This window comes from Phycodurus eques, chromosome 6 (genome assembly GCF_024500275.1).
Source record: "Phycodurus eques isolate BA_2022a chromosome 6, UOR_Pequ_1.1, whole genome shotgun sequence".
NCBI lineage: Eukaryota > Metazoa > Chordata > Actinopteri > Syngnathiformes > Syngnathidae > Phycodurus > Phycodurus eques.
In genome coordinates this window covers 21917619-21932926 of record NC_084530.1, presented here as the reverse complement: position 1 = coordinate 21932926, position 15308 = coordinate 21917619, and the positions used below count along the sequence as shown (strand labels likewise).

The 15308-nt window shown below is 42.2% G+C and overlaps 1 protein-coding gene across 1 annotated transcript in view; it reads right to left on the bottom strand.

Annotated features, from left to right (window-relative positions):
• lrba (LPS-responsive vesicle trafficking, beach and anchor containing) overlaps window positions 1–10819 on the bottom strand; it is a 272786-nt gene extending 261967 nt beyond the window's left edge. Inside the window, 1 exon segment of the mRNA XM_061678832.1 lies at window positions 9981–10819. Within this exon segment, the coding sequence (XP_061534816.1) occupies window positions 9981–10118 (138 nt within the window). The 5' untranslated portion in view covers window positions 10119–10819.
• Between the last annotated feature and the right edge of the window lie 4489 nt (window positions 10820–15308).

Here is a 15308-nt window from a genome sequence, read left to right as displayed (position 1 = left end):
ATTAGTTGTTTTACCTTGTGGGGCAGACAACTCTGCTACAATCTTTACATATGGCTTCTGGTTTACTGCCTTGAATCAAAATAGTCCAGAAAACAGATGTGGATCCCTTTTCGAGGCACTAGCTCCTAAGTATGATTATCATCATTTCCAATTTTTTCTGTACTTGCTTCTCTCGGCATAACTGATTGTTGTCGTAATTTTACAGAGAGGGACAAAAGCTCGCACTGCAGGTTGCGCTGGGGCACGTTTGTCCACTTGTGGTTGGCTGACCAGTTTGAGAAAGTGCTTCTTTAAAGAAGTCCCCGCATTTTAAATTGCAGACGATCAGGCTAATTTTATCATGCCAGCCAAAATTGTGATCACGATTATTACCCATCACCACCCTTGATAGTAGTAGTAGTAGACAGCATTGACTGTCTGTTGTCGTACTAGAGCGGCTCCAACTACCGGAGACAAATTCCTTGTGTGTTTTTTGGACATACTTGGCAAATAAAGATGATTCTGATGCCCACAGGCATCAGGTCGCCCCCAAAGACCAAATGAACAGTCCGCAGGCCTGTTCAAAAAATAGCTCAACAGTGATGGGACATTGTGATTTCCTTGTAATGTTACAGATGTGACCATTTGAAAATGTAAACACTTTAAAAATGTAAACACATTGATTTATGTTTCCTACTTTGTTAAATCATTGTTGAAAATTATTGTAAGAAATTGTTGAAATGATCAGTTCTGTTTCACGAAGAATAATATTAAATATTAGCTTCAATTAAGCAAATGTATTATTTCAGAAGTGTGCATCAAACTGTTATCCCTTCACATTAGGCAGTACCCAAGAAGGAGATCTCAGTTTCAAATAGGTGGTGACCCCTGGTAGTATAGCATAATAGGGTTTTTAAGCAATGGTATGGTACAGATGTAAGGCATCAACTCATCTTTACGGCATGCTTTTTTTATGGCATCGTAAGTACGGTATGGTATAGTATGGTACGGTAAATGTCTTTTGGGGGACCAATCAATGACGTCATTGATCAGCGAACTTATAACATTAAAGCCGATCAGCATAAAATGCTATTTATCGGCTGATACTAATCAAGTCGATCAGATCGGTGTCAAGTCTAGTCACGAACGTAGCGATTTCCAGTGTGTTGAAATTCCAAGTCGTCTTTTATATGCAACAGAGATCTTGCGTTGGAGAGCTAAAGACGCTGTAGTACCATCGTAAGCCGATTAATTCTACCGAGTCTGTATCTCGTCTCTCCAACGCAAGAACACCACTCCAATATGATTGGCTGCCGCATCGCTGGAAGGGCATGAAGCAAATGACGTCTCCATGCAACCATCTTGGCTCACTTGCTTCTTTGCTCTGGAGTGTACGCACTGCTTCGCCTCATTGGTAAATTAGAAGAAAAAAAGCCAAAAAAAAAGTTGCCCGTTATAAACCGAACAGGTCACATGCAGGCCGAACAAAAACAGTCGAACCAAACCGTTTGGACGGTTGTCAAAAACCGTTCCACCCCTCTTGCATATAGTAAGCTATAGTATATTTTTATGGCATTGTATGGTATAGTTTTTACAGTATAGTTTAGTTTTGAATGGTATGTACGGCCTGGTACGTATTGTAATGTATTTCATGGTATGATACAGTATGTTTTTATGGCATGGTATGATTTATTTATTTTTTTTATTATGTGAATACATCTTGTCTGTATCTATCTATAGTAGTAATGAGTTTCGGTTAGAGAGAGATGGTAAGAACCACACGAGTTGATGGTGATCGAAAGCCGCGTGGCTCAGAAGTAGGGCAATGACTCACACTGGGCCCGAGACTCTTCCCGTCTTTTACATTCACTTTATCAGTGAAGTGGAGGTTGAGCATCACAGGGCATACTAGGCCCCCACTGTAGGCAGGGGTGAGCAATTAACATAAGGCCTTATACTGATACTAAAATCATGTATATAGTGTCACAATCGCTTGGCTACATTTACAGTCTGTATTGACGGGGGAAAGTGTTGTAAGATGAATGTTTAGTAAGCTATACAACCCGGAGGTACCACACACATACAGGTAGCAACCGGGAACTAATGGCCAAGAGACCCCAGAGATCTAAGCCAGAGAGAAACTTATTTTAACAGTTGATAGAGGGAGGAAAAGCAAACATTTTTTTACGATTATTTGCTAAATGCATGCAACGAGTATGTTTTTATGACAGTTTTAGAGTACATTTGTTTTAAAAACAACACGACCAATTTACATAAAAACACTTTTTGTACTCTTTCTACATTGTCTTAAGATGACAAGATGGCGCCAAAGCCCTGGATAATAGGAAAGTAGTAATCTCGTCTGTTGTAGATCTCGGTAAATTGGCGAGTAGCTAAGATTAGTGTTAATGTTGTAAAATGAGTTTGAAATGACAAAGTGTTCTGCAATCTTTACGGATCAGCATTTGCTAATTTGCCAATTTTTTTGGGGGGGGGACGGGACCTCTCCTCCGTTATCCGCTGAAAACTAATTTGCAAATTTTCTGCAATACAAGGCCAAAGCCATGTCTTTTCTAAAAATATTGCTTTGGTACCAAAGAAGTAAAAAAGTGAGTGGAGGGACTTCATTTACTCAGGCCAAAGCCTGGTCTAATAAAAAAGGTGCTTTCAGATATTTGCACCAGGGCTCAGTCTTTCTACCCCATGAATAGCAGGAAAACACTATTTACAAATTACAGTCAACAACCGGGGATAGGTACCAAGCCCTGCCACGAACAGCCCCTAAAGGGGTTTGTAATTGGGTATAGATGCCACAAGATAGCAGCGAAGAGAAGATCAGAAGATCATGAACCACCACCATCATCTAGAATGTAAACAATCATGAACTTAATTTTTTTTTCCCCCAAACAAACCACCCTTACATGATGCTCATCAATAGTATTAGTTTGCATACTAGCCTGAATGACACCACACCGTCCATCCATCCATTTTCCGTACCGCTTATCCTCACTAGGGTCACAGGCGTGCTAGAGCCTAACCCAGCTGACTCCAGGCAAGAGACAGCGTACACCCTGTACTGGTCACCAGCCAATTGCAGGGCACATATAAACAAACAACCATTTGCACTCACATTCACACTTATGGGCAGTTTAGAGTCACCAATTAACCTATGTGGGAAGAAAACCGGAGTACCCGGAGAAATCCCACGCAGGCACAGGGAGAGCATGCAAAGATGAGGCTGGATTTGAACCCGGGTCCTCAGAACTGTGAGGCAGACATGCTAACCAGTCGTCCATCGTGCCGCCATGACACCACACGTAGACAAAAACAAATAAATAAGGGCACTCAAGGACCACCAACAAAACAGGACATCTCAAATACAGGTGAAAAAAAACTATCAATGAATTAAACCGAACACCACCACCAAGATTCCACTAGATCAGTGGTTCTTAACCTGGGTTCAATCGAACACCAGGGGTTCGGTGAGGCAGTCACTGGGCTTCGACGGAGGACTCGACACACCGCGTGTGCGTGCGTGCTTTATCCGTAAAAGCCTTGTTGCACTGCATTTGAATGCGTTGTTCGTGCCGTTCAAAACGCCAGGGAGCGTCAAAATTGCCGTTTAGCATTGCGGCGCTGCGTCTCGTGTTGAAATGCTTTGTTCTTTTTTTTTTAAAACTATCTAAACTATTACAACATTTCAACAATACAGTTGACTTGAGTAGCATTGCTGTGCCGTCAGACAGCGCATCCAATCATGTAAAACCGACCCAAAAAAATTTACTCTTACCAATGAACCAACCCTTTTCGAGGACTGTAGAAATAAAAGGAACAGACTTTGTTGTGAATTTTAACAACGAAGTCCATTCCTTTGATATGAGAGTGGCACTTACCAAGGGGAATGGCAACAGCAAAATTCACATTCATGTACAGTAAATTTTCATTGAACGTAATTTTTTTTATTGTTTTTTGTGTGAAATTCATGTTTTGTTGGTTTTGTTCTTTTAACACAGTGATTTTGTGTGCAACTGATGTGTGGTTCATTTTGTGCATGACCTGGATGACTGAGAATCTACACAGACAATAAAATATAAACCCGTTTTGAATTTGAAATAAACCATGTTTTAATTTTCAAATTAGGAAGGGTTCCGTGCACTCCGTATGAAACTTGCAGGGTCCGGTCCTTCAACAAAGTTAAGGACCACTGCACTCGATGATGCATATGTAAAACTTTTATTGCTTTTCCTTGACAAAAACAGCGAATATCCAAGATTTTCATCGAATTAAAAAAATATCAGCAAATATGCAAATGATGAACCATGACTATGCGGGGGTTCACAATATTAACATTTTGGTTGGGTTTAATTATTAATTATCTTTTTTTTGGCTATTCATGGCAGGGTTCGGTGCCTATTCCTTGTTATCTTTGATCAGCATGCTGGAACGGATTCCAAGGTACTAAGACTGCAATATTTCATTCCTTTACCAATTCCCTGGCTACATACAAGCTGCCATTCCTTATTGGGATGAGGTTGAAATGCTAAAGATGACTGTGGATCTTTTGAAGTTGTATTTTAGCAGTCTTGTAACACCCATAACACTAGAGCTATTGCCTTGCCAGCTCGATGATGTCATAATAATAAAATATGTTTGCCTCGCACTGCTACAAGCTCCGTGATAACCGCGACACACTGCAATTGACTGCTATACACAACGGGAAGGACGAACTGTTGCCAATGTGACAAAGCAGTTTTACAGGTTCTACCTTCAGCATCGCCACCCCATCCCCCTTCCTGCCGCCAAACCGACCGAGCTCCAGTTGCATGTTGTCCTTCACACTGATCGCCCTTTTCAGGTGTCCTCGCAGTCTCCAGCAAAGAGTTCCAATTTTCCACCGAGAACCTTGTCAAGATGCCACCAAATAAAGTGGGATAAGGACTTGGCCAACAGGTTGTACACACACATACATACATACACGCTATCACTGACCTGGATATGTCACAGGCTGATTTGCTTCTCCTGGCAATGAGGATCCTGACACCAATCATTGTGTCACATTCAATTTACCACTTGCACATTGTTGTTTCTGTGCACGTCAAACCTAATAATTACTCACTTTATTCAGTCTGCGATTACTAAGGTTTGTAATATGACTGACACAGGGCACTTGTGTATAACAGTATACAAGGGCAGCTTATGTAATAGAAATAGTGAAAGTGAGCCCCAAGATAATGATAGCTTGGTACAAAATTCAAACCAGGGTACAGACCATTCTGTAAAAATTTGTTAAGAACAGGCGCCAGGATAATTCCGTGTGGCAGAAAAGTGACTGACAACTGTTTACCTAAAATGACATAACAAAAGCTTGCTCTGTTTAGAGTTGCGACGCCTGATACACCCCAAAAGGTTTCGGTTTTTTTTTTCGATTTCCTTCAAAATAATTAAATTATTCCAGCGCAACCTGTGGGTGAGGAGGATGAATCGAGTGGATGTCATAAACAGTTGTACAGAGATCTACCTGGTGGCATGGTAGCCACTTATAAAAGGGAGAGACAGGGAACCAAACCCACCTCACACAATCATCAGTTAGACAACAATGAAATAGACCATTACCAGAGCCTAAAATTTGGTAAGTCAAGTACCTCAGTCATCGTGCTCATTTACAATGTATGCTACGTCTAGCATGACAAGCAAGTTAAATGTAAATTACGGCCAATGTTCCATGTGCCTTGGAAGCAGTTTACCACGTGTAACATCTTTTCGACTGACACTCAAACTATAGCAGTAGAGAAGGCTAAACTCATCATCAAAACCATTTAACCCGTATGCTTAATCTGTCTTCGTCAAATGACATGCAAGGGTTTGTTTACTAGTCGTGCCATCGGAATAACTTTGCCTTTTGCCACCCAGGAGAGGGTGGGACATCATAATGAAATGTCCTATAGTTGCCAAGTAGCGATATTAAATTCTCTCGCTAGCACAGCCCTCGAAAAACTTTATGCAACGATGCTAGCTAACAAAATTGTTTCATGACTTTACTCGCAGATAGTTGAATCAGTAATCCTCATGAATTTACAGCACTGGAGGGGGGGAAAGGGAAAAAAAAAAAAAAAAAAAAAAGGGGAGGAGGGCCTTAAAATGACGCCTCGATGACGCTCTCACAATTGGGAAGTTCAAGCAACGATGCTAATTTGCAATAGTGGCTCAAAATTTGTATTATGTACATTGCAGGTACGGTAATGACCCCTCAAAATTGCCTCACTAACCCACAAAATAAGCTTGTGAGGAGTGCCCCCAGGAAAATTTGAAGCAGCCACACTGTATCCCAAAACTCCCTAGCTACCGCCATCAGAGAAGTTCAAGGGCTCTCTACTAGTTCTCCTTGAATTTTTTGCAACAAATTTTACAGCCTGGGATTACCCCTAAAAATCAAGCGGTTAGAGGACCCCGAAATATGGAAGTAGCAACGCTAGCCTCTAAAATTGCCTCCCTAGTGCTCCCAAGAAAGTTCAAGCCGCGACGGTAAGCCGAAATCCCGGCTCAATAAGACTGCCCACTTGAAAATATTTTTATATATTTTACCAGCCTGGGACAACCCCCTCAAAATAAACAAGTTAGTAGCCCCTGAAAGACAGAAGTAGTGAAGCTAGCCTCCAAAATTGCCTACCTAGAGCCCCTAGGAAAGTTGAAGCAGCGATGCTAACCTGTAATACAAGAGTTCGCCGTGTTGTCACCAAATGGTCAGGTGGTGTGTTGGTTGGCAAAAAGACTGTTCAATTAACGGCCGACCAGGCGTAACCAGGTTATCCACACTTATTGTCGTTAATTAATAAATGGTAGTGTTGTGTTGCGTTATTGGCTTTACATACAGATTTGAAAAGAACGATCCTAAGAGCTTTTACCGTATACCAAAGAAACCTGAAGCTCATCAAAAGCTTTGGGTCGTACAGCCATTAAGGGAGTGGCACCTACTGACGACGACAGTGTTTGCTTTCACTTTATATAATGGTAAGATACATAACTTTACATGATTTTGTTTTGCAATATAATATGATATATATCTTATTGTTATTTAATCTTCATATTTTTCATATTGGCCACAAAAAGCAATGACAAAACATTAATTGCACATTAGTTATTAATATGCATCTCACTCTTACTTAATGCCTACTTTTGGTGATATTTTACCTTTTATAATAGGCCTACTATTGAATAAAACTTACAAATGGGATATGGACCTGAACAAAGGTTTAACCAAATATGCAAATACGCATCACGTATCGAGACGTTTCACTGTCTGAACATTTTTCAATCAACAACTGAATGATTAACACTTACTTGTACTGTATGAGTCAAGAGATTTAAGTTTTCATTAAATCTTTTGTGCAGTTCTATATTATAAGTTGTCGATCACAGACACGTAAATTGCATCAGGCCAGGTGGATGGATTCGGCTCCCATTTGTCCGTATACTGCATATTGATTAGGCAAAACTTGGGTGCCACTGTTGTACAGATGCTTTGCTGCATAGCTTTGCTTGGCATCATCTGGCATCATCTGGGACAAACTTGCATACTGTAATATAAAGTTACAAAAACTAAGGGATGATGCATCTTTTCTGTCACTGTTGGAAGCATTCAGAGTTCCTCCCAACCAATTACATGCGCATGCGCACAATTAGTAGCCCCCGAAAGACAGAAGCAGCACTGGCTCTTTACTAGTGCACCTTGCTTTGTTTTTTGTTTTTCTTTTTACATATCCTAAGGGCCTGGAATGACAACTCAAAATGAACTCGCTTTTATGTTCTAGAACACAGGTGTCAAATACAAGACCTGTTCCGTCTCGCCATATCATTTTATATGGCCCACGAAGGCAAAACCTGTACAACCCCAATTCCAATGAAGTTGGGACATTGTGTTAAACATAAATAAAACAGAATACAATGATTTGCAAATCATGTTCAACCTAGCAAATAATCATTAACTTAGAATTTTATGGCTGCAACACGTTCCAAAAAAAAGCTGGGACAGGGTCATGTTTACCACTGTGTTACATCACCTTTTCTTTTAAAAACATTCAATAAACGTATGAGAACTGAGGACACTAATTGTTGAAGCTTTGTAGGTGGAATTCTTTCCCATTCTTGCTTGATGTACAGCTTCAGCTGTTCAACAGTCCGGGGTCTCCGTTGCTGTATTTTACGCTTCATAATGCGCCACACATTTTCAATGGGAGACAGGCCTGGACTTCAGGCAGGCCAGTCTAGTACCCACACTCTTTTACTAGGAAGCCACACTGTTGTAACACGTGCAGAATGTGGTTTGGCATTGTCTTGCTGAAATAAGCAGGGGCGTCCATGACAAAGACGTTGCTTGGATGGCAGCATTTGTTTCTCCAAAACCTGTATGTACCTTTCAGCATTAATGGTGCCTTCAAAAATGTGTAAGTTACCCATGCCATTGGCACTAACACAGCCACATACCATCACAGATGCTGGCTTTTGAACTTTGCGTCCAGTTTGGATGGTTCTTTTCCTCTTTGGCCCGGAGGACACGATGTCCACAATTTCTAAAAACAATTTGAAATGTGGACTCGTTGGACCATAGAACACTTTTCCACTTTGCATCAGTCCATCTTAGATGAGCTCGGGCCCAGAGAAGCCAGCGGCGTTTCTGGGTGTTGTTGATAAATGGATTTTGCTTTGTATAGTAGAGTTTCAAGTTGCACTTACGGATGTAGCACCGAACTGTATTTACTGACATTGGTTTTCTGAAGCGTTCCTGAGCCCATGTGGTGATATCCTTTACAGATTGATGTCGGTTTTTGATGCAGTGCCACCTGAGGGATCGAAGGTCACGGGCATTCAATGTTGGTTTTCGGCCTTGCAGCTTACATGCAGTGATTTCTCCAGATTCTCTGAACCTTTTGATGATATTATGGACCGTAGATGAAATCTCTAAATTGTACGTTGAGGGACTTTGTCCTTAAACTGTTTGACTATTTTCTCACGCACTTGTTCACAAAGAGGTGAACATCGAGCCGTCTTTGCTTGTGAATGACTGACCAATTCAAGGAACCTCCTTTTATACCCAATCATGGCACCCACCTGTTCCCAATTAGCCTGTTCACCTGTGGGATGTTCCAAACAGGTGTTTGATGAGCATTCCTCAACTTACTCAATCTTTTTTGCCACCTGTCCCAGCTTTTTTGGAACGTGTTGCAGCCATAAAATTCTAAGTTAATGATTATTTGCTTAAAACAATCAAGTTTATCAGTTTGAACATTAAATATCTTGTCTTTGTAGTGTATTCGATTAAATATAGATTGAACATGATTTGCAAACGATTGTATTGTTTTTATTTATGTTTAACACAACATCCCAACTTCATTGGAATTGTACATAGGTTTCATGTTAATTGCTAAAATATCAAAATTGTGCTCACTTTTAATGACGTTCAGTTATTACAAGCATTTGTTCCCAATCCCCCTTTTTAAAAAAACTGAAAAATAGTTGAACATTTTTTTACTGGCTTATGATTTCAAAAGCAGTTACCCATAAATTATTTTTGTGTATGTAATGCGAGGCGATCATACATTTATATGGGTTCAAAGTCATAACGGCCCTCCAAGGGAAACCATAACTACGATGCGACAAAAAAAAAAAAAAAAAAAAAAAAAAGAGTTTGACGCCCCTGTTAGAATAATCCCTTGAAATCTGAACATTAGTGCCCTTAAAAAAGATGCAACGTTTATGGACCCAAGGACACGTAACAATACGTCATTGGGGTGTTGAGTAGGTTAGGAGTGAGTACTCGAGTTGGTCGCCAGCTGACTGATAGCCGACAGGTTTGACAGTGAACAACAGCAAAATGGAATTAAACCATTAGAGCGCCGAAAAGCAGTAGTGCAGTGAATTGATGTTTGATGCCAAACATGTCAAAATGATCCCAGCATGAAGGTGCTATACCTGGGACCTATTCTGAGCGCTCATAATCAGCTTACCAGGTTGAACACGGTCTCCACGAGGTCTCGATTGGAAACTTCCCCAACTTCCATGAGGCCGGCCAGCACGGCGAATTTCATCCTGATGCCTCGAATGGGCACGGCGGGGTTGAGCGGCGTGGTCTCCTCGCTCGCCATTGCTCAAGGTGGGTACCGGAGAACAGGTGGCGTCCACAGGTAAAGCCACCTGTTCGCCTCCAATGGCGGCGGTGGCAAGTCAAAGGGGGGGGGGGGAGAAGGGAAGGTAGAGGGAGGTTCTCTTTAATGTCCCTCCGGGTTCGTTGGTGGCAATCTACAGGCACATAAGCAAGAGTACGTCCCTTGCCATTCACGATAAGTAAAGTCCAATAAAGTACCAAGAGTGTCGCTCCGCCGTGGCAAATGCCTCCGCGAACTACTCCTCTTCTTTTAGTTCGTAACTTGATAGCCCGCAGGCGGATTAATGCCGTCCGAAGAAAAATGAAGAGGGCGAGTAGGTGAGGTGAAAGGGTCCGGGGAGGCAGGTAGAAGCACGGCCAGCCTTTCCCCGACGCTCGCTTCCTCGAAAAGCGTCCAAAAAGGTCCACTTTTACAACCGGCGGAAGTTGCTATTGTCATGGAGTCCGCACACTTGACAGGTAGCTGTGCCAAACTCTCAACGCTCGTACACACGCCGACTGAAACACCACACAAAGGGAGGCGGGAGGCGGGGGGCGGGGGTCCGCTCGCCTCGTCGAACCGGGAAAGTGCACTCAAGCTCGGCCAAAGAGAGTGAAGCGTTCGCCCGGCTGCTCGCTGCGACCGCCTTCGCTTCCTGATTTACTCCCCGGTAGCTTTCAGACCGTCACCGCCATGACAGTGGAAGCCCTTGAGTAAGGGAGTGTGCGCATGCGCGGCGAGAAGTAGTCACTCGGAATGACGGCTTGTTTCGCTCTCGAGGCGGGCGGCGAGGCAGGTGTGTGCGGCTCAGGTGCACGGACACAGTCGGCTTTTTTTTTTTTTTTAACGGCGCCTTTTTGTCTTAATTTAAATATTAAAATGGTGGCCAATACACGAGCAATCGTATTGAGCCTTCCTATGGAAGGACAAGTAAGATAACTATCGAAATTACATCGTGAATTGGCAATTTAGCATTGGCGAGTAAGGGGCGTTTCCAGACCCTCAGGGGGGGCCAGACAAGGACCATGGAGGCTAAATTCTCTTTTATTAAACTATCATCCATCCATCCATTTTCTGAGCCGTTTATCCTTACAAGGGTATATATATATATATCCATCAATTTTCTGAGCCGCTTCTCCTCACTAGGGTCGCGGGCGTGCTGGAGCCTATCCCAGCTATCATCGGGCAGGAGGCGGGGTACACCCTGAACTGGTTGCCAAGCCAATCGCAGGGCACATACAAACAAACAACCATTCACAGTCACACCTCCGGGCAATTTTAGAGTCTACAATTAATGCATGTTTTTGTGATGTGGGAGGAAACCGCAGTGCCCGGAGAAAACCCATGCAGGCACGGGGAGAACAACGGGTGAGCATGCAGGCACGGGGAGAACAACGGGTGAGGAACGGGTGAGGTTACAAAAATTTTTGGGGGGGGGTGAGGTTACACGGTGGGCGACTGGTCAGCACATCTGCCTCACAGTTCTGAGGACCGGGGTTCCAATCCTGGCCTCGCCTGTGTGGAGTTTGCATGTTCTCCCCATGCCTTCGTGGGTTTTCTTGGGGTACTCCGGTTTCCTCCCACATCACAAAAAAAACATGCTTGGTAGGTTAATTGTAGACTCATAAATTGCCCGTAGGTGTGAATGTGAATGGTTGTTTGTTTATATGTGCCCTGTGATTGGCTGACAACCAGTTACGGTACCCCGCCTCTCGCCCGAAGACAGCTGGGATAGGCTCCAGGACGCCCGCGACCCTAGTGATAAGCGGTACAGAAAATGGATGAATGGATGGTTACACACTGATGTTGAGAATTCCGAGAATTCCTGGCTCTCAGTCTCCGCTCGAATTCATCCAAAAGTGTTCTATATGGTTGAGGTCAGGATTGTGCAGGCCGGTCGTTAATCCACATCAAACTCTCTCATCCGTGTCTTTATGAACCTTGATTTGTGCACTGATGCACAGTCATGTTGGAGCAGGAAGTGGCCATCTCCAAACTGTCCCCACAAAGTTAGAAATGTCCAAAATATTAGCCCCTGAGCTCCAGTGAAAGAAACCGAATGCTTGAGTATACCAAGAGATTTTGGACAGTCAAATAGTTACCCCTTCCTGTTGCAACATATCAGTGCACCACTGCACAAAGAAAGGCCCATAAAGACATGCATGAGAGAATTTGGTATGGATGAACTTGACTGGCCTGCACAGAGTCCTGTCCTCAATGCGATAGAACACCTTCGGTTGATTTGGAGTGGACAGTCAGCCAGGCCTTCCCATCCAAAATCAGTGTGTGACCTCAAAAATATGCTCCTGGAAGAATGGGCACATATTTCCATAAACTCTCTCCTAAACCTCGTTGAAAGCCTTCCCACAAGAGTTGAAGCTGTTTTAGCTGCAAAGGGTAGACCAACATAATATTAAACCATATGGATTTAGAATGGGATATCACTTAAAAACATATGTGAGTCACGGTAGGTGAGTAAATACTTTTGGCAATATAGTGTTGGTTCATTATTGGAAGCATCAGTTACAGTGACCTCTCCTGGCGAAAAACAAAACTGCAGTGAATTTAAAGCATCTTTGCCTTAAAAAATTTATGCGCACGCACACACAAAGACTGAACATAAATAAGCATCCGCTGTGGCATTCCTTTCCCTCCTTGTTTCAGAACCATCTCTGTCCAGCATTTCCTAAAAGTTGATACCTGACAGAGAAACATGACGGTAATCATCAGTACTGAAATGTTTAAATCTGTGTCCTTTTATTGCTTGTTCTTTTTTTGTTCAGCATTTTATCACTTAACTGTAACATTACCTGTGCATAATGGATTTTAAACATTTGCTGGTGCTGATTGAGCTGTTCCTCTGTCACAAACAATGTCACTTTGTCTTCACTGCCCCATTGTCCACTGACACCTCAATGTAGCAGTAGTGTTACCAGCTATATGATATTCAGGGAAAGGCGGGACTCCTAATAGCACTCTGGCCACTTTCACAGAGCCATCCGCATAATGGCATTTCACTGCTAGGCATGTGTCCATTTCAATGGAGGTCCACATATCAGCAATCAGGCTCACGGCCTCTACCCTCTGCATGGACAGCCTTGGTCTTCTCCTCATATTTTTGGACTATCATATTCTTGAGAGAACGTCTTGGTGGAAGAGTTAGTCTTGGATCAAGCAATCAAAGCCACAGTCATCCATGATGGAAGAAAGCAAATTAAGACAAAGAAAGAGATTTATGCAAAATTGCATTTAAATGAAGCAGGCTTACAGTATGAGTCATGGAATACAATCATAATATATTGTTTGTGTGTGTAAATAATAATAATGTTATAGGCCTAATACTGTACATATACCCACTTGTGTTCCCGTGGTTAACAGCAGTTTGATGCTTGGCAGTGAAGTGCCTAATAATGGAGGAAGGGAAGGGCATCGGGTCTCAAAAATCGATTGGAACTGGACTAGCATTTCGATTCACCCGGAATCATTCCAATTTTGAAATTTGTGTCCCAAGTTTCGATGCTTCATCTGCCGAGGCGACCAAAAGAAGAATGGCAGGAAGTGTGTGAGCGCAATGGCGTGCGGCAGTGATTGAAAGCGTGCCTTAACTTTGGTAAAATAAATTACCAGTCGGCACAGTGCAACACATGCAATAAGATTATATCGTGCAAAGAAGGTTGCACAACAAACATGATTAAACATCTCAATACATGGTGTAGCAGTAACAGAGTGCCTCGTCTTTGCTGTACACGCTCTGCCTCTGACTCACAGCCTAGCACTGCACTGAAGTCAGAATCAGTTAAGTAAAACAATAAAATACGTCACATCAGAACGAACTATCTTCCCAGTGTGCTCTATAATGCTCCAATACAAATGAAATACAGTGGTAGCTTAAGATACGAGTGACAAGACTGAAGAGTTTTTTGAGATATGAGTTGTCGGTCGACTTTTTTTTCGCTTCGATTTGTGAGCGCAGACTTGAGATACGAGTGCTGCATGGTAACAGTGAACTCAATTCAACACACTTTACAATTAGCAGTAATTTGGCAAATAGTGAACAATTCATCAAAAAAGAGGCTCAAAACTGTTTATTACCACTCCCAGTTGAAGTTTAGTTAGAAACTAAACATAAAATAACCATCGCGTAGACTTTGAGTCTGCTAGGTTAATGCTAATGTTAATTAGCATCTATGTTGCAGCGCTTTAACGCTTTATGCAACAGCCTGAACACAAATGGTGCAGCAATAATATGTACACTGACAATATAACAGAACTCATCTTCAAATATCCTTTATCCTCTGTGTAGCTGTGAGCTGAGAGAGGAGTTGCGGTATTATAATGAATCCCACTTGAGATCTAGGCAGGATGCACCCGGCAGCAATTTGACTGGCTGCTGCATCCATACAGCCCTGCCTGGAAGGAACGTGACTCAATTAGTCATCTGTCAAATCGAGAGGAGGCAATACCAGTGAATCACCTGGCTCTAGTGAATCACTTGATTGCCAACCAGTCAGGCTGCTTTCTAACGTCATATGTGATTTGAAGCAAACTTTGAAGCAGTGGTTCTATAGAATTGGATTTTGAAGCCGGTATTGAAGCTTCAATATCGACTGCCATCATTACATTACACTGTTTACAGCAGTAATAAATGTGTGGGCACATAGTAGTCTATGTTGACTCATCATCTGGCATCGCCAGACCAGTTGAAGGGCAAGTAAATCTCATGAGCTTGCACACTTGTATTGTTTCCACACTGTTGACCTTTGTGCTGACACCACTTACCAGCAGTGTCAAACTCAATCACACAGGGGACCAAAATTCAAAGCACACATTATGCTGCGGCCCGAACAGGATTGACATTTTTGAATAGACTAAAACTAAATGTTTTTGAACATAAAAATTAATAAAAACAAACAGGATACAATATTATTCCAAAATAAATCGACTTAAACGTAAAATGTAACCGAAAAGGTGTTGCTCTATATAAAAACACCTGTCAAAATTATACAAATTCCAAAAATGAACACACTGCAAAAAACTTGAAAATATAAAGAAACATTTTGGTTTTACAGTTAAGTTAAAATAATTGTAAATCAAAACGTTTCTTTGCACTTTTCTATTTTCAGAGCTGAATACTTAGTATCTTCGCTTGGAACCATATTTGTTCATGTTTGGGGTTAAGTCCTGTGTTGT